The sequence below is a fragment of the Apiospora hydei genome (genome assembly GCF_038363865.1).
Source record: "Apiospora hydei strain CBS 114990 chromosome Unknown utg000003l_segment0_segment0, whole genome shotgun sequence".
In the NCBI taxonomy this organism is placed as follows: domain Eukaryota; kingdom Fungi; phylum Ascomycota; class Sordariomycetes; order Amphisphaeriales; family Apiosporaceae; genus Apiospora; species Apiospora hydei.
In genome coordinates this window covers 2,020,180-2,037,300 of record NW_027117362.1, presented here as the reverse complement: position 1 = coordinate 2,037,300, position 17,121 = coordinate 2,020,180, and the positions used below count along the sequence as shown (strand labels likewise).

The following is a 17,121-nucleotide window of genomic DNA, read 5'->3' as shown; positions in this document are numbered from 1 at the left end:
ATGTGCTCTCGACACGGAACACCCACAAGCCGAGTAGTTGTTGGCATGGGAGGAGCACATGAGGGTTTCGATTTCACCCTGGATTATGCAATCATTAACGAATACACAACAGCTGGGCAGTCTAGGCCCTCCCCTGCTCCACCAAGGCTTAACAGCGAAGGGCTAGCGAATGGCAGACCTGCCTTTGCCCCGGAGCGAATTTCTGTCAGGACCTGCCGTGGAGATGAGGCCCGATTCGAGGTGGCATCGAAAGCCTCCTCGCTCGCCGGCACGGAGTTGCATTGCCCATTCAGCCAGCACGAGTCAGCTCGCGATCCGGCACCGGGCGGTGGAGGCCCTTTCGGCAGGAGATCTTCGTTTAGCAAGCGACAGCAGAGCAGGTTAGGGTCTCAGGAGACAGATATGCTGCAGATCAAAATGACCTGATGCTAATAAAGAAAACACGTCGTCGCATATCACTACTTTGTACAGGAGGATTACCCAATACCCCCAGCGCTGCTCGTACGCAATCTTAGCCCGTCTGCTGCAGCAGGCAAGAAGGCCAGATAACCCAATCCCTACCTACAGCAGGTAGCATGTAGGCGTGGTATCGTCGCGTTTGTTGGAGAACACCACCCCCTCCAAAACTGCCCCCTGTCATGGTTAATAGAATAGTGCGTAGCTTGGCCCTTCTCGAAAAACGTGGAGAAGGCGTCATTTCCATTTGCGCAGGGGGAACGCACGAACTAACGACCTTACCTTACCTCTACCCATCCATTCCACACCATTCATCCATTCATCGAGTAGTACCCTCCCCAAATGGCATACATACAGCACTTTGTTCGTTTCGAAGCTATCTGCAACAAGAGAGATTTAGACTCGTAGATTGCCGAAAACAACTAGCGCTCACTTGCACGACATCTAAGACCCTATCTGCCATGTTCACGATAGGACAGGACAAGCAAGCTTGAAGAAGCATTGGCACCACCGAATACTTGCCAATTGGCCCGGGACCCATTTCGACCGTGACTTACATACACACATTACCTCAACATTGTACATACGAACAAAGGATTTGAGTATCATTAATCAGCATCTGGCACGTCTCGTTTAAGACTAGAACCAGAGACCCAGTTCAGCTGAATAGAGTATACACCGCGAAAGGGCCCCAAGCGATGTCGCGTACGTCGAAGAATGACGAGCTCTGGGCTTCTTCACCTGAAAGCAATACATACTATCTGATCATCGGGCCCACCGCTAGCGGCCGAGTTCATCTCGAGAGATGCCGAAATGCCAGCAAGAAAGCTGACGAACGCGAGAAAAAGGCGACAGACATGCTTCATACGACTACTTGTATCCCGACATCCACCATCCATCCACAAATGCAAATACACAATCCATGATGCGTTGCTGTTCGCCGAGTTGCAACCCCACTTTACAAAACACAGCAGCAAAGCAGCATGCATACGGCACATGTACAGACGGTACACGCCCAGAAGTACATTACCTACACGCTAGATTGAGGAGGAGATATCATTGCCTCACAGTGCGAATGCGATGCACTTTCAACGCAGAGTACTTGAGACATGGCATGCCAAGCAGCCACCGACAGGGATGTGCATCCCAAATGTCTGCTGCATGTGGCCAAGGTTCTGTCTACTATCGGTACCTGCCAGCAGCACCACCATCGGCGGGAATGGGCATGTAGACGGAAGTATAGATCAGCCAGGGATTTGCACGAGATTGAATTGCAATGAGCTGGCCAAACCACCCACACCGCGGCACCACAAGCAGTGCAGTGGCAGCAGCAGCAGCAGTAGCAGCATAAGCATGGAACAATCCATACATGCTCGTGGCCTTTGATTTGATGCTCTTTTGCTACCTATGCTGCATTGCTTGCCCAAACTCTCATCATGTCAAAAACGAACGAGCCAAAGTGAGTTTTGCGTGGGAGAGAAGGGACACATCGCGACAGTACCTACAGTACCTACAGTACCTACAGTATCAATCCATCCAGCCTCCAGCCCCCCGCCACAGAATGCTGCTTGACGCGTCTTTTTGCAAACCCCAGTACCTCGAAAGCAGCAATGGACGACAACAAGTACCTCTTGCCATGCAATATTGGGTGGTAGGTGTAGCAGAGTGGACAAGGAAGACGATTATGGCCAGGCTATCCCAGCGTCCAGGTTCGCGAGCTCAGCCTCTCGCTCCCCACCTTTTCTTCTGATCTTCCAGTGATTATTGCAGTGTTAAGTCCCAGCCAGTGGTTGATGTGTATCGACGGTACTTGCTGCTGTACGTATGTACAGTAATGTAATTCTCTGCCCTCTCCCCCTACTTGTTTCTTTTATTCCCTGTCTTGGACCCGGAATCTCCACTACCCCTACCAGGAAGAACCATAGCTCGCGTATAGCTTTGCGGACTAGCCCGAAGGGGCAAGTACCGTCATCCTCTCTCCGGATATCCCAAGCATGTACATGTCACTGCTCCTTCGAAGGGCCCTCGGTTCAAGCCGACTTCGAGAAAGCAAGACAAGACGCAAAAAACGAAGCAAAAGAAATGCGAATAAAAATAAAGAAGGCCCAATTGACCAAACATTGGCACCGGTCTGTCATAAAACGCGGCAGCGATTAGGTAGGTATATATAGAAGCAGACACGTTAAGGATGCAAGTACCTACCTGCACACGCACACAGCAAGGAGCGGCAGTTCTCGCCCATGGCGAGCGAGCGCGTCCGATGCGGCCCAGATGGACCGGCGAGAGTGGGAAAATGGGAAGGATTCGAAGGTACTTCCTTCCCTGGAATCACTACATACCGACGCACTCAACCCGCCTGCCAATTACCTGGCCAAATCCCTCAAATAATAGGTATCTGATAATAATTATTGCTTGCCATACCGCTTCTCTTCAGGTGAAATTGAAATTTCGACCTGACCAGACCTGACCCGACCAGCCAGACCCGAGAAAGACCAAGCAAAAGCAGACAGTCCAGCAAAAGAGAAAACAGAGAGGCAAGGTAGAAAAAAAAAAAGAGGCGCCTGGTTCTTGTCCCCTGCCCTGCTCTGCTCTGCTGCTGGCCCTCACTTCCCGTCATCCATCATCAAATTGATCAGATCAAATTCTTTCCCACCGAGGCGGCCCTTTCCCGCCTTTTTTTCTATTTTCCTCGACTTCCGGGCCTCAGCATTCAACCCGCCCCCCATCTTCAATCACACACAATCGAATCTCTTGTGTGCGTGTGCTTCTGATTCCCATCTTGCACACACACCCCATCTCCTCCAACCCAACTTTCACAAGCTTTTTGTTCTCCCACTCGCAAATCTTTCGTATCGAAAGAGAACAAAATCATCGGCAAAGTTCTACTTCTACAGCACACCCAACCGCTACCACGACCCAGGTACAAAGATACTTGTCTTGTACCTAACCCTGCTGGTTTATTGCTGCTGTTTAATGCGTGCGTGCAATCTATAGCGCATCGCGCAAGGACGGCCTCATACTAGTCGAACGCCCTAAGATCGAATTTATCTCTCTTGGGTGTAGATTGTTTGGGGGCTAAGCATCACTGGCGCGTAGTCTATACCTGCCTCAACCCATCATCGCACCTCGCCATCATCCCTACTGCCACTCGTCGACACGCTTGAGCCACGCTCAGTCTGGTGCCCGCTGCCGAAAGTGAAAGGAACTGGTAGCCGACAGCATACTAGTGCACGTCAACAACTAGGCGTGGATCCTCCTGTGTGCGCGCGCGCGTGTGTGTGCAGTGCAGTTCAGAGTCAAGTAGCCTGCGTGTGCAACAACCAGGGATCTCCTCCAGGACGAACGATTCCAAGAGGGCCCCAGATCTTAAGCCAGCCAAACCATTTGCTGATCACCCGGTATCCGACACTTGCTAGCTCTTGGTCGAGGTACTTGCTGGCCGTCGACAGCGCTAGACTTCGGACTAAACAATTTGAGGACAAGCTCATCATCACTCATCCCAACCATCCTGGCAAGCCAGCCAGGCCCTTCTCTATCCGCACTATTTTAGCAGCAAGCCTCCCCCTAAGCCCACCTCGTCGACTTGGGAAAAAAACCGCGCCAAAGCACGCACTCTTTCTCATCCTCCTTCATATAATAGTGAAGACGAGGGGACCCCCAAGACGACGCTAGTTTTGAGCTACGCCCTGCTGCTGCCCTCTTACTACTTCACACTTTCGTGGAGTTCGTCAGGCTGTACGACTAAGGAGATTACTTGCACATCATTTGGAGGTTAAGTTGGCAGCCGCGATCTAAATAAGCTCCGTGATCCTTGCCACCAACCTCTGATCTGGCCGGAGCCACTCGCCTCTCTGGATTGTCATCCACTCCCTTTCTCCCTATCACTGGCGTCCTCTTCCCTAGACGACCCAAAGGCACCCCGAACTGGTGCTTTGTTCAGGCCTGTAGCTTAGTGGATCTCCAAGCTCAAGGACTATTTCATCCATCCAGGCCCTGGAGCTCAGGAAAAGACCGGAAGCGCACGCTATCCTTCCGTCACTGGCCGCCATCACTTGGACATATACACCAACGCAGCCGCGTCTTGCTTCTTCGGTACTACCCTCTGCCTTTCTTCATCACTTGTCAGAACAGTAGCCCGGCACCACATCACACCATCCGAGACACCGTTATCCCTCAAGTAGGACCAGGCTCGAGAACTAGAGCTCTCCGGCCATCTTACTGTTCCATCGTTCGTTCTCTGCTGTAGTATGTTCGCGAACCACGCACGATCTCAGCACGCGTTCGTCGAGCCTCACGCACCGCTGCCACGTACGTCCGCCGTTGGAAGCGTGAGCCCAGAAGCGCCTTCCAATACGCTCCCTCTCTCGTCGACCAACAGCTCTATGGAACGGAGTGCCGAATACTCGCAGACAGGTTTGCCTTCGCCCTATCCAAGCAACTTCGGCGACACTCAGTCTGAAGTCTCCTCTGCAGATCACGCATCTGCTGCAGCATACCCGAGCGCGCAGGAAGCACGCTCAGCCAACTACTCGACGTCAGCTACGCCGACGTCGTCAGAGTACGGTGGTGGTGTCTTCCCGCAGTCGGCGCGGTCAAGTTCGTTCCCCGAACACATTCAGCGTACATACCATCCCGCAAGCAACCATAGTGGCAGCAGCGGAGGTATGGCGCAAACACCAACAAGTCCGTCCATGCCTTTGCCAGATGGACGCAACCATCAGTCCCAGCAAGTCAAATCTGACAACGAATTACCCATAGATCCCAACATAACGGCACCCAGCCCAACGTACCCTCACCAGCAATACTCGCCATACGGCGCGCCCCTCCGGGGGACATGTCGCACGGCTATGCTCAGGGTAGTATGTATAACCAACCACGCCCCGACTGGGGGAACTATGGTCATCCCGGAGGGCACATGGGGCAGCCCCAATCAGTCTTTACTCCGACATCTGCGGCGCCACCCGGCAGGCCAGCTCAGGTAGGTTTTTGTTGCGTTTTTCCTTCTTTCGGACGACAAGGCGTGGATTCCACAGCGAGACGCTTCGCTGGACACGGCTGGGGTCAAATCGCGACCCTATATGTTCTTTGGATCCGTCGTTTCGTGGAGTCTGGCAATCATCGGACCCTGGAGGCCACATGTTGCGCGTAGATGTTGTTTTTCTCTCCTCTTCTCGTCATAAAATAACTGATGTTGGTAATTGACACAGTATGGTACGCACCAGGTTTACTCTTTTGTGCCGATTCCCGGAGCACAGCAACACAAAAGACCGAGGAGGCGATACGAGGAAATCGAGCGCATGTACAAGTGCGGTTGGAATGGTTGCGAAAAGGCCTACGGTACCCTGAACCATTTGAACGCACACGTTACGATGCAGAGCCACGGACAAAAAAGGACGCCGGAAGGTAAGCTCTTTTCCCTTTGATCGAAATTATTTGTTGGGAACGCGGTGCTCTCGTTTGTGAGACACGGATGCCATTCTGGTGCACACTTTCAAGGACCCGCACGCGCCCCTAAGTTTGGCTGCCATGGGTTTTGGTAGCCGGTTGCTTTAGGCATGAGCCGGACTCGCACCAACTTAGGAGGGCTAGCTCGACACCCCAGACAAGGGTTTCAACCAGACTGTCGGGATTGATGGCTCGTATGCTGACATAATTCTTCAACCATCTAGAATTCAAAGAGATCCGAAAGGAATGGAAGCAACGTAAGAAGGACGAGGAACAGCAACGCAAGGCTGCCGAGGAAGCTGAGCGCCAGAGACAATCACACTCCTCAGCCCAGGTGCAGAACGGTGCAGCAGAGGGTGCAGATGGCGCCCAACCGCCTCAGCCCTACTCAGCCGGTCGATCGGTTCACCTTCCACCGATTGGTTATACGCCTCAGTACCCTGCGCCTCCGTCGGCTGGAGTCACCAACGTGCCGGAGTACAGCCCGACCAACATCGCATACCCTAACTATCAGCAGCAGCCCGCATCGCCCTATGCACCTCCAAACCCGCAGATGTACAGTCAACGTCCGTAAAGTTGCATTCTGGAATCGGTTTGTTCAGGGGATGCTAACGGCGAGCGGCAGATAGCGGCCAATCTGAAACGTGAATCTGGCTTGACAATCTCTTGATTTCTCGAGGGTCTGTCAAGCCCACCTACGGAACACGATTAGGGAACATACGACACAAAATATAAAGAGACTTTCGAATCGGAAAACAGAAAAAACACGAGATGGATGACAAGGCTGAACGGCAAGACTGGACGATTCTCCGCAAGGAGCCTACACTTTTCCCTCGGTTGTACCATACTTAATTACCCAAACCCGGACAACTTTGCATCTTCCATGCGGGACTCCTTCGCGGCCCGGACATGGTAGAACGAGGTTGACGTGGTAGGGACAGTCGATACCCTCATTTTTCCACGCCCATGGAGTTTGCGACGCGACGTACACGCATCTGGACTTGACGGCCGTTACGATCATCTGTTTCCTTTTTGTGCATTTTGCATTCGGTATGGGAAGGAGGGCTGTATAAATCTGGTTCGACGTTTCGTGTTCTCCTTGGCATGGGGGATTGACCCTATCAGGCTATTTGTTCGGATCGGGGATCTGAACAACGGTCGGGACTGATAGGCAAGATGGAAGCTTCAGGTTGGGACAAAGGCCTCGACGATGAGGTAGGTAAGTCTTTTGCAATGCTGTTGAATGGCATGCAAATGCCTCGGCTTCGTTGTCTACATACTTTTACACGTACATACGCGAGATGTCTTTTTGTTTTTTAGGGGCGACAGACGACTCTGCTCTGATGCATTTGCGACGCACCCATTTTAAAAATGATGAAGAGGCGTCTTTGGCCCAATGCACATATACACACACGTCAGGGGGGGCTTTGTTGGTTTTGGCAGTTCAGACAGCACGAGATAGGCAATACATTTTCTTGAGCAAGCATCTATGCTTTTCTCCTGCGCTGTGATGAGGACGATGGGCATTTCGGAATACATTTTCTGGCTTATTGTTTGTTTAGCTACTACTGCTGAGCCTAGTATGAATGGATGAAACCCGACAGCATGGTAGTCTACTGCACCAAGCTTTTTCGACTATGGAAATCTAAGCCAGCACTCTGGACCCCATGGGCTTCGTTTGTGCTACGGACGCCACGAGATGTAAGACACAGAGAGCTACGTGTACTTAGCCTGCCAAGGACATGGTGTAGTGTGTAGGTAGTGACGGCGGTACACACTGCAGTCTACAGGGGTGTCCTGTAATCTGCCTGCTAGCGAAGTTGGGGGAAGCTAACGAAGCAAGTAAGAGAGAGGCGAGCGATGGCACGAATGCCGTGTAACCACACCTGCGTGCGCGCTATATGGCTTGGGAGAAAGGGACCTGTCAACACCCACGTGGGCAATGCAAGACTTGCGTCGCTAGCGACCAGCCCATCTGCTGCCAACTACTGACGTATTTAGGGGCCGCGCGCGAGCGCGAACGATAGCTACGGACGGGGCCGATGCCCTGGGACTTGAATGTCGTATGGCTATTGCGAAAAAGAGGTTGTGTGTGAATTTGGATTACTGACGATGGAGGGGGCCGCTGACCGTGTAAAGATGGCTATCTTCAAACGTCAGCGGGTGGGCACGCAGGCTGTAATGCAGTTGTCACGCTCCTCCGGCTGTGCCAGTTCCCCCCCCTCTCTCTTTACCCTGTGTGGACTGAGTGAGGATTTTCTGCTCCGACGACGGACGCATACCTGCGGAGGTTCGTGGGTGGCAATAAGTGGGATGGAGGATATGTTGCAACCTTTTCCCCTCTGCTCCGGAAATGCGTCATTAGTTGGGTATATCTACGTAGTGAAGGATCCTCTTGAATTACTCGAGTCAATTGATCCGTTCAGATGGACCCGTCGGCTCAATGGGTTGGTGGGCGCGGCGGGGTTAGAAAGAGGAGCGAGGAGCTGAGGAGATGGAGGAAAAGGGGCACCTGTAGCTAACCTAGGTCGAACGGTTAGCATGGTGGCAGGTGTCCGTCCGTCCAGTCCCTCTGTTTAAGAATCGGACTACGCGCCCCAAACTAAAGGGATCACCACCAGGGTTTGACTTTTAACTGGAGTGGGCTGGCTGGGGGAGACTTGGGGGCTTGGAAATTGGGACCTGGGGACTTGAGTCGGGTGATTCTGGATTTTAAACGCTATATGTAATGATCGCCTCATAGTAGGATACATACCCAAGAATGAAAAAAATAAATGGTTCGTCGTCGTTTTAGTGCTCGCTTCCATCCGGACCACCTAAAACACACATAACCGAAGCTAAGGCGGCCGTTGCTGCGACCGCCCATGCAACCCACACACACACACACTTACCACACTCAATACCACCCGCCCGCAAAGACAACCACCCCTCACCCATGCCGTGCCAATGCCCATGCCCATGCGACCCCCATGCCTTGCGTCGAACTTGACAAGCCGACATACACGCCATCCTAAAGTAGGCAATTCTTCTAGGTTGGCGAGAGGTGTTTGCGGCGACGCCGTCATTCCCAAGAGACTGGATGGCAGGCTGTTTTTTTGTTGCGTTTCGAAACTTCAGCAGAACTATGTATGCACTTGGGTAAGGGTAAGGTGGTGAGTGGTGCGGCGTGCGTGGTGGTGGTGGTTTTGGTAGTTCGTGAGACGAACAAGAACGACAGGACGACACTAACACGTCCCGGCTGAGACGAAGAGCCAAGGCGAACATCTCACCTAACCCAGCACATTCATTCCATACTTGAGTAGCCTTTCTAAATCCCATCGCTCGCGAATCCCAAACTGCGTCCCGTCCCGTCCGTCCTGCTTCTCTGGTTGTTTGTTTTAGGTTGCTAAGGTTTTTCGCATAGGGCGCCTTAGTTTTAGCCCAGGTCTGTGTCGCCGGAGCCCGCTCCGTTCTTGCGCCACGGGGAGACGGACGCTTGGTGCTATACACGCAATGGAAGCCCGCCAACCCGTCCAACTGCACGTCGACAGATTTCCTATTCTACCTGTTTCATGTGGGCATCAATGTTTCTTTGAATGCGCCTACGTTCTGCGTGCACGATATAACAGTGATGCATTGCTGTTGCATTCAGGGGCTGAGGGGAGGAACAAGGCGGGAAAGCTTATCAGAGATGCACTTTCCTCTCGAAGGCATCTAGAAGCCTTCTGCATGGATTCTAGCAACCCGACAGCCTGTTTCGCTCCAACCCGGTAAGCCCAAAGGAAAGGGGATCTCGTAGGGGGAAAAAGAACCATGTCCGTTTCCTGCACCCATTACTACTTACTGCCCTTCGTTTATGCACAGAGTGAACCAAGGCTGCGCAAACTAACCTGAGTTTGAACCCGACTAGCCCACGGTTGGTAAGGCCAGGCCAGAAGTACCTTCTTCTCCTGCTGCAGCGCGCTGGCACTGTCTTGCTCCCATTGCTACCTTGCTGCATATCAATTCGGGACTGCAGACTAACCAGGCCTTTTTCTCTCTTGCCTGCCGAGTAGGTAGGTAGCCTGCTACATACACGGCATACCATCTGATTAGCCCCTGGCGTAGCAGCCTTGGCTGGAGGTTAGGTATGTAAGTATCGATATATATAGGCGTCTTGCGCAGAACCCCAGGCCTCACAAATGAGAATGGAGCTTTCGCCCCGCTTGCTGCACAGGCACGCTTCGGCCCGCTCTCTTTGAGCTTCGTTCTTGACAACCTCTTATTTCCTCCCTGTGTCTGTGGCTGATTGATACAAGCGAAGTATTTTCTACCTTGGCAGTACTACACCTAGATGTACTCGCTAAGAAGGCATTTTACCCATATCCCGTCAATTTTAAATTGACAAGAAAGAGATTTTCTTCGTGGCTGCGAACCAGTGCATATTTTCCTACTGTACTTTTTGGACGTCCCACACGTCCGGCCCTGGAGCGTTGGAGGGAAATTGACTTTCGCCTCGTATGCAAGCTTATGTCGCTGCTGCAACGCTCTTGCAGAAGAAGGCTTGCTTCTGCCTCCCTTCCTTTTCCTCTTATCTGCTTATCTGCTTCGCCGGAAATCAACAAAGACATCAGATCAAGCCTTGGATGGCTACATGTATGATGAACCCGGGTTTCGAATACGGTCGATACCCAACAGCCTCGCGTGTGGACGGAGCTGCGACGTGAAACGTAGTAGGTTCGAGCGCAGTCATACGACGGATTGGTGAAGCGCAAAGACACGCTTTCTTTCTACTGGCCAACGAAGGTGATTGTTTGCGCAATTGATGGACGACCGTTTTAGATGCTTCACCGTTTCGAACCTGTCACATATGCAGCAACAGCAGCACAGCCAGCCCGATGGATAACGCCCAGCGCGCCTGGGTTCTCGCGATGATAGATGGCACTGACAGAAGAAGCAGCAGCGTGCCATGACGTAGGGTCTCTGTTCGCAGCCCAAGCCAGCCAACGACACCTACCTCTGTCTCGCCACACTCAGGAGAACGGGCCCTTGACTTGGATGCAAATTGAAAGACATTGCCTGTGTCACACATCCACAGTTCTGTTTGCCGTCTTTTCTGTCTTCTATGTCCTTTTCCCCCTTTCCTCTCTTAGGTGACTCCCGGCATCAGTTTCCTTTCCAGCACCTGTGGCTTTTCTACAAACCCCTCCTCCTCGCGAACAAGATTGCGTCGTCAGTGACAATAGCACTCACTTCGTGTGACATTATTAACCTTGCCAAAATAACTAGTTCTCCGTCAATCAACCATTGCTATTAATTTTATACGCCAATCACGCAAGGCGCAAAGGGGATAGATATCACCGTCGTCGTCAGTTGGTTCCAGGCATATCATCGCGGGCACTAGCCGTTAGTGGGAAAAACGACCCCAACTATGGCCCCACACGTTCACTCAACACCTTCAACAACAGCGGCCGAAACGATTTCTTCGCCGTCCGCTGCCTCTTCTCGCGAGAATCTACGAGACCCGCCTTCCTACATTGACGTATCTTCTTCTACGTCGCATCTACGCCTTGGCCTGGAACGGCCAAGCCCAGCCTCCGTGAAGTCTGTCGATTCCGTCCCCGTCACCGGTGCCTTCCCGCTGGGTACGCTGCATCTCAACGACCCGCAAGACGATGAGGAGGACTTAGGACCGGACAGAGATATGACCACCCCTCTTACCGTCCCGGACCGCTCGCCGGAGCCTCCGCAGGCCTCCGCGCCGGTTCTAGAGCTTCTGCGGAGTGGCGATGTACTCATCTTGGACGACCTGCCCACAGGGTTTACCGTGGGTTGCGACACTATTTCGTTTGCCGCAACCGAGCACTTTTTGGGGTTCCGGGACATCCCCGCCGGCGCACATCTAGTTTGGATCGCCCCGTCAGAGACTACTTCTTCGCGAAGCGCCTACTGGATTTTCACCCCGGAGAAGGATCTCCAGAGCCCCGGGCGAGTCTACGTGAAGCAATGGGACAAATTCAACGAGGTCCTCAACGACCCCGCCAGCCATGCCGAGGAGCGCTTCCAGAAGGAACGACTAGAAGGGGGCTCGGAAACCTTGTGCCCTATCAGTTCAAAGGCGCAAACTCGGCTGTGCCGCGACCAACATCATCGAGCCAAGCCGGTAGCGGCGCGGAAGCGCCTGCCTTTGTGGATAAAACCACCATGTGGTACCAGCTGACGTTCGCCATCACGCCAGCACTCCTCAACCGACTTACCGGCGGCGAAACAAAGGAGACATGGGCGACGAACACGTCCGACCGCGTTGCAGGGGGGACAAGCACGGTGGAGGAGGCACGGCTCTACGCGAACACGACTTCGCAGCTTACCTTTACCTTTGGCATGGAGGACCTCCTGTTCGACACCAAGGCCGAGGGCGCAGAGCGCACGCAGCAGGCTCTCGACCCCACCAGTTGGATCGTCTCTGAACTCCGAAAATCATCCTCCGATGGCGAAGGCGTAGGAAGCCTCAACGACTTGGTCGGCGAGCTCCAGTTCGCCTTCCTCACCGGCATGCACCTCGGCAACTACGCCTGCCTGGAGCAATGGTGGCACTACACGACGCGCGTCATCTTCCGGGCGTACCGGCTCGCGGTCGAGGAGCCCCCAGCTGGCGCGCGACCTGATCCAGACGGTGCACGCGCAGCTCGTGTACAACGACCGGAACCTCGAGGGCTCGATCCTGGACACGGCGCCCAACGCCGGGAGCGGCGGCGCCAAGAAGCTGCAGAAGGCGCTCACGGTCTACAAGTCGCGGCTCAACGAGCAGCTGCTGGCGCTCGGGGACGGCTGCACTTCGGCCCAGCAGGCCGTCGGCGCGGCCTTTGCGTCGCTTGAGGGGTTCCTCTGGACTTGGGACTGGGACTTGCGGGGGGAGTACCTCCGCAGCGGGACCGTTATGCTTGAGGATGGCGAGGTGGTGCAGGCGGAGCTGTCGGATTTTGAGGACGAGGATGAGAGGGGGGGATTTTGCGGCGGTTGTGGTTGAGGTGGATGAGAGTGGGCGGCCGCGGGATTTCGTTTCGGTTTAGAGGGGAGGAGCAGCGGAAAATAAGGATAATTCTGGCTAGGGCATGAAATGGTGGATTAATTCGAGAGGATAAGGTGAGTGTGAATGGCAAGGAAGCTTCACTTCTGGAAATCATGACTGGGAAATCTGCTTCTGCTTCTTGAGAGCGTGGCGTTGGGTAGCACAGGTTCTTCACTGGTAACCTGGTACAAATTTGACTATATCTGGAGGCAGGAACACTTCTATGAGTAAGAGTCAGGTTCAGCACCTCTAACTAGAGTAGCCATCGAAACCAAACCCGGGACCTTGAATGCACATACACCTACGATATACAAGTTACCCCTAGGTGAGGCCAAATAGGGGTAGCTCGCATGTTTCATGGGTAGGGTTGTATGGAGGCATCTCGCTTTATCCATGTTACTTATGTTGGAGGTCTTGCTTACAGATGAAGGTGCGTTTGAGCATTACACTTCGCCAGGGTCCAGTCCAATGTTGCCTCGCATTTCTGGCCTTGTTACATGGGGTTGTGTAGGATGGAAGGCCTTACTGTTGTAGGCACCGACCATGCCATTCCTCCCCTTTGCCAAGATGGACTACCATGACTTGCCTGTTTGAAAAGCTCTTTCCTCTTTCTCGGGAACCAAATACCTTTTTCTCGTCAAGATGCCCTTGGGTGGTAGTGTTGATGCTGGAGTATTGGAGGGCTTGTTTGGAAGTAAGGGGCTTGAAGCGAACTACTTCGTCTTATAGCCTCTTCTCTATCTTTCAGCTGGGCAAGGCGTCTTCCATGTATCGCCATCCATATGTTGCGTATGAGAATCTTATTTAGGAGGACATCTGCTTCACTTGGCACACTCCCGATTATGTATATGTTGAAGGGCCCGAGGAAGTAAGCAGATAGTGGTGCAAACAGTCTGTTACTGTCTCTCCCAGTTCCAGATCAAAATATCCCGTAGGCCAGATGCCAAACTCTACAAGGTGGGAGTGACATCATCGTAGACGTATATAATATATACCAGGAAAGGAGAGTATAAAAGGCAGTTGAGAACATGACGGACATAGAAATTGACAGCATACTAGAGTGAGAATGCGTCAGCATCTCCATCTCCCTCACTTAAGGAACAGGTGCTTTCGGGATTTTCGTTTAGGAGGCTCCTGCGGGATAGTCACGAAGATGAAAGCAAATATCCCTCGGACATTGATCAAAATCAGAATCCATTCGTGTCCCCAAGGGGTAGGCAATCCAAAGTCATTGTACCCACCGATCCTGGCAATGTAGATTCATCTTGGGGGAACAGCCATAGGCCAGTTTAGTCAGAGTCGTAAAGCTCTTATCAAGCATAGCGAAGGCGCCATTTGGTCCTTCACCAGTCCCGTCAACTAGAACATGCACGTTTCAGGAGAAAGCATCCAGTGATCGAAATTTCTTTCATTCGCCTAGTCCCTTTCAACCCAGGCAGGAAGAAATAGCTGCCGTGAAAATGCATTGATGATTGAGAGGGCTTGTTTGTACCCTCCCGTGAAAGGATCCTCTTTTGTGACTCCATCAGAACCGATATATCCGTGCCGATTCCTGCTAAAAAGCCAATAGATGCCATTCGTGCGTGCCTTCGTCACAATCACCGACCGGCAAAGCTGACCCCCATCCTTTAGAGGGGCCAACTTGGCCAGGTGGCGAGCCAACCATCCCCACACAGCATCCCCAGCACCAAAACCGCCAAACCCAGAAAAGCGTTTAACGGTAAGACTTCTGGTAACGGGCGCGGGCACCGGGACCGCCGAACTTCTTGGGCTCCATGCGACGGTTGTCGGCAACGAGGAGGGTACGGTCGAACTGGACGAGAGCAGACTTAAGGGCGTTCTTGCTGTGCTCATCAACGTACTTCTGGTAGTAGCTGACGATGGCCTTGGCGATAGCCTGGCGGACGGCGTAGACCTGAGAAGTGCTGTACCAGAGTTAGTTTTATGCTTTCTTGACGATTCCATGTAATCGCAGGTCGCAGCACCAGGCGTCAAGCCAATGCGATTCGCGCGATGCTGGACCGCCCATTGAAGAAGTAAAGAGCTAGCAGGTGCACTTACTGGCCACCACCGGAAACGCGGACGCGGATATCGACGTTGGCGAACTTGTCAAGGCCGAGGATCAGGAGAGGCTCGTAGACCTGGAGAATGTTGTGTTAACACGCGACCACAGTCAACATTGGCACCGAAATGACGGCTTACCTTGAAACGGAGGACCTCAGGCTGGACCAGGCTGAGGGGCTTGCCGTTGACCTTGATCAAGCCAGCGCCGGACTATTCGCAGATTTTCGTCAGCATTTCGGTACAATCCACATTGGCCATTTTCGTCCATCTCTCAGTCCGAATCGGTTCCCACACAAGTCGCGAATTTTCGACACAAGATAATTTTGACGCTCTCGATCACGGCGTATCGTCGCTCGCCAGCTCGACTGGGACTCTGAGGAGGAAGTTGGGATTTTAATCACTAACCTTGCAGTGGGCACTGAAAAGTTGTGGGTTAGCTTGAATGCATTCACGGACTTGGGGACGGAGGACCAACACTGCGGTCGCGGTCTTCTTCTTGCCGAAGCACTGAACGCTCTGGGAGGTCGACATGATTGCGGATTGATGTGGTGCTGTGGAATGTCGATCGAGAAATGAAGGGATTCGCAGCGGGTATAGGCGTGGGCGTGAGCGGTCTCGATTTTCGGCAAGTTAAGCTTGAGAGCGGGCGAAGTTACAAGACTGGGATTTTTTTCGTGTGCCCTAAGGCTAGAAAGACTTGGCAGTCCACTGTGCCACAGCGTGAGGGTCAAGAGTTTGTGGCTGAGAGAAACCGATTAGATAAGAAGGGTCCGGTCAAGTGGGGGCCAAGTTGCCAAGGTCCTTGGGTCCCGGAGGCTACTGTATCTGCCTTACCCACTTCCAGGTCGTCGTTCGTGGGGTACAGCCTACAGGTGCACCTCCCTTCCGTCCACCCAGGAGCCAGGCATATCATCAACCTCCCCTTACCTCAGACTTGGGATGCTTCATCCATAAAGTAAAATCATTATTTGCAGTTGACCACGTCTTACTTACAGCAGTAACAGTGCGCATATTGCAATTTCAAGGGAATTCAGCATGCAACGGGTGCTGCATGCAAAGCAGATTGGAACGACTTGACGCATCAAACACACTCAAGCAAAGTACTCACTTATTACTGGGCGGGTTTGCTGCAGATACATAAGTCACTATCGACATATCTGCCTGTGCTCTCCAAGTTTTCACTTTGCAACATTTCTCCTCCGCAGTCCTATTAATAAAGTCCCTTGAACGACCGACTTAACATTCGGTCACTCAGTTGAGATGTCGCGCAAAGGTGTAGGTCTAGCGGCCTTCGACCGCAGTCGCCTGACCTCGGCCCAGTTTGCATCCCATGGCAATAGTCTACGCAACACCAACGCCCAGGCCTTAGAGACGCAGCTTTCCGTGTTCAAGTCGCTTCTGCAGCAGTTCGCACAAACGCATGCCAAGGATATTCGATCCAACCCGTCGTTTCGCGCCCAGTTCGCTCGCATGTGCTCTGCCATCGGCGTCGATCCACTGGCATCATCCAGCTCTGCGGGCGCCGGAAGCAGCAGCGTGTGGGCGCAGCTGCTCGGCAGGAGCGTGAACGACTTCTACTTCGAGCTCGCCGTCCGCGTCGTCGAAGTCTGCGGTGCGACCAGGGGGGAGAATGGTGGCTTGATCGGCGTCAAGGAGCTGAGGGAACGCGTCATGCGTGGCCGCATGGAAGGCGCCCCTGAAGTCACCGAGGATGATGTCTTGAGGGCCGTCGGCACGCTCAAACCTCTCGGCTCCAGCTTCTCGGTTGTCAAAGTCGGCAACAAGCCATATATTCGCTCCGTGCCCAAGGAACTCAGTACCGACCAAAGCGCTGTACTGGAAGCGGTCCAGGTTCTAGGCTATGTGAGCGTGTCGATGCTTATGGTGAACCTACGATGGACTAGAGCTCGCTCGCAAACGGTAACCGAAGATTTACTGGGAGAGGGCATGTTGTGGGTGGATAAACAGGCCGAGGAGTGGGAGTACTGGAGCCCAGGGTTCATGATGTCTGCTGAGGGTGCTGGCACTGGGTAAAGGGGTCACCAGCCTAGCTCGGACAAATCCCGTTACCCGTTCATCTCCCAGTATCAACCAGAAGTGTCACGATTCGCGCATGCAGGATCGATCAT

General features: G+C 53.1%; 5 protein-coding genes across 5 annotated transcripts; 4 read left to right on the top strand and 1 right to left on the bottom strand.

The window, feature by feature from the left end:
* On the top strand, positions 1-426 carry PG997_002451 (uncharacterized protein; the record flags this gene model as incomplete). Its single annotated transcript, XM_066806766.1, has 1 exon — positions 1-426. One exon carries the CDS (start codon positions 1-3, stop codon positions 424-426), a length of 426 nt encoding a protein of 141 aa, XP_066674062.1.
* A 4,277-nt stretch (positions 427-4,703) lies between these two features.
* Positions 4,704-6,475, top strand: PG997_002450 (uncharacterized protein; the record flags this gene model as incomplete). The annotated part of the gene is made up of 3 exons (XM_066806765.1): positions 4,704-5,315; positions 5,664-5,859; positions 6,126-6,475. The coding sequence occupies 3 exons, from the start codon at positions 4,704-4,706 to the stop codon at positions 6,473-6,475; spliced, it is 1,158 nt and encodes a 385-aa protein (XP_066674061.1).
* A 4,815-nt stretch (positions 6,476-11,290) lies between these two features.
* PG997_002449 (Protein AAR2-like protein) lies at positions 11,291-12,886 on the top strand (the record flags this gene model as incomplete). The annotated part of the gene is made up of 3 exons (XM_066806764.1): positions 11,291-11,958; positions 12,015-12,492; positions 12,530-12,886. 3 exons carry the CDS (start codon positions 11,291-11,293, stop codon positions 12,884-12,886), a joined length of 1,503 nt encoding a protein of 500 aa, XP_066674060.1.
* Positions 12,887-14,629: 1,743 nt separating this feature from the next.
* PG997_002448 (40S ribosomal protein uS9) lies at positions 14,630-15,725 on the bottom strand. The gene is made up of 5 exons (XM_066806763.1): positions 15,468-15,725; positions 15,398-15,410; positions 15,131-15,202; positions 14,990-15,069; positions 14,630-14,853 (listed from the first exon to the last, which is right to left on the bottom strand). The coding sequence occupies exons 1-5, from the start codon at positions 15,521-15,523 to the stop codon at positions 14,643-14,645; spliced, it is 432 nt and encodes a 143-aa protein (XP_066674059.1). The 5' UTR covers positions 15,524-15,725; the 3' UTR covers positions 14,630-14,642.
* Positions 15,726-16,252: 527 nt separating this feature from the next.
* On the top strand, positions 16,253-17,026 carry PG997_002447 (EAP30/Vps36 family protein; the record flags this gene model as incomplete). The annotated part of the gene is made up of 1 exon (XM_066806762.1): positions 16,253-17,026. The coding sequence occupies one exon, from the start codon at positions 16,253-16,255 to the stop codon at positions 17,024-17,026; it is 774 nt and encodes a 257-aa protein (XP_066674058.1).
* Between the last annotated feature and the right edge of the window lie 95 nt (positions 17,027-17,121).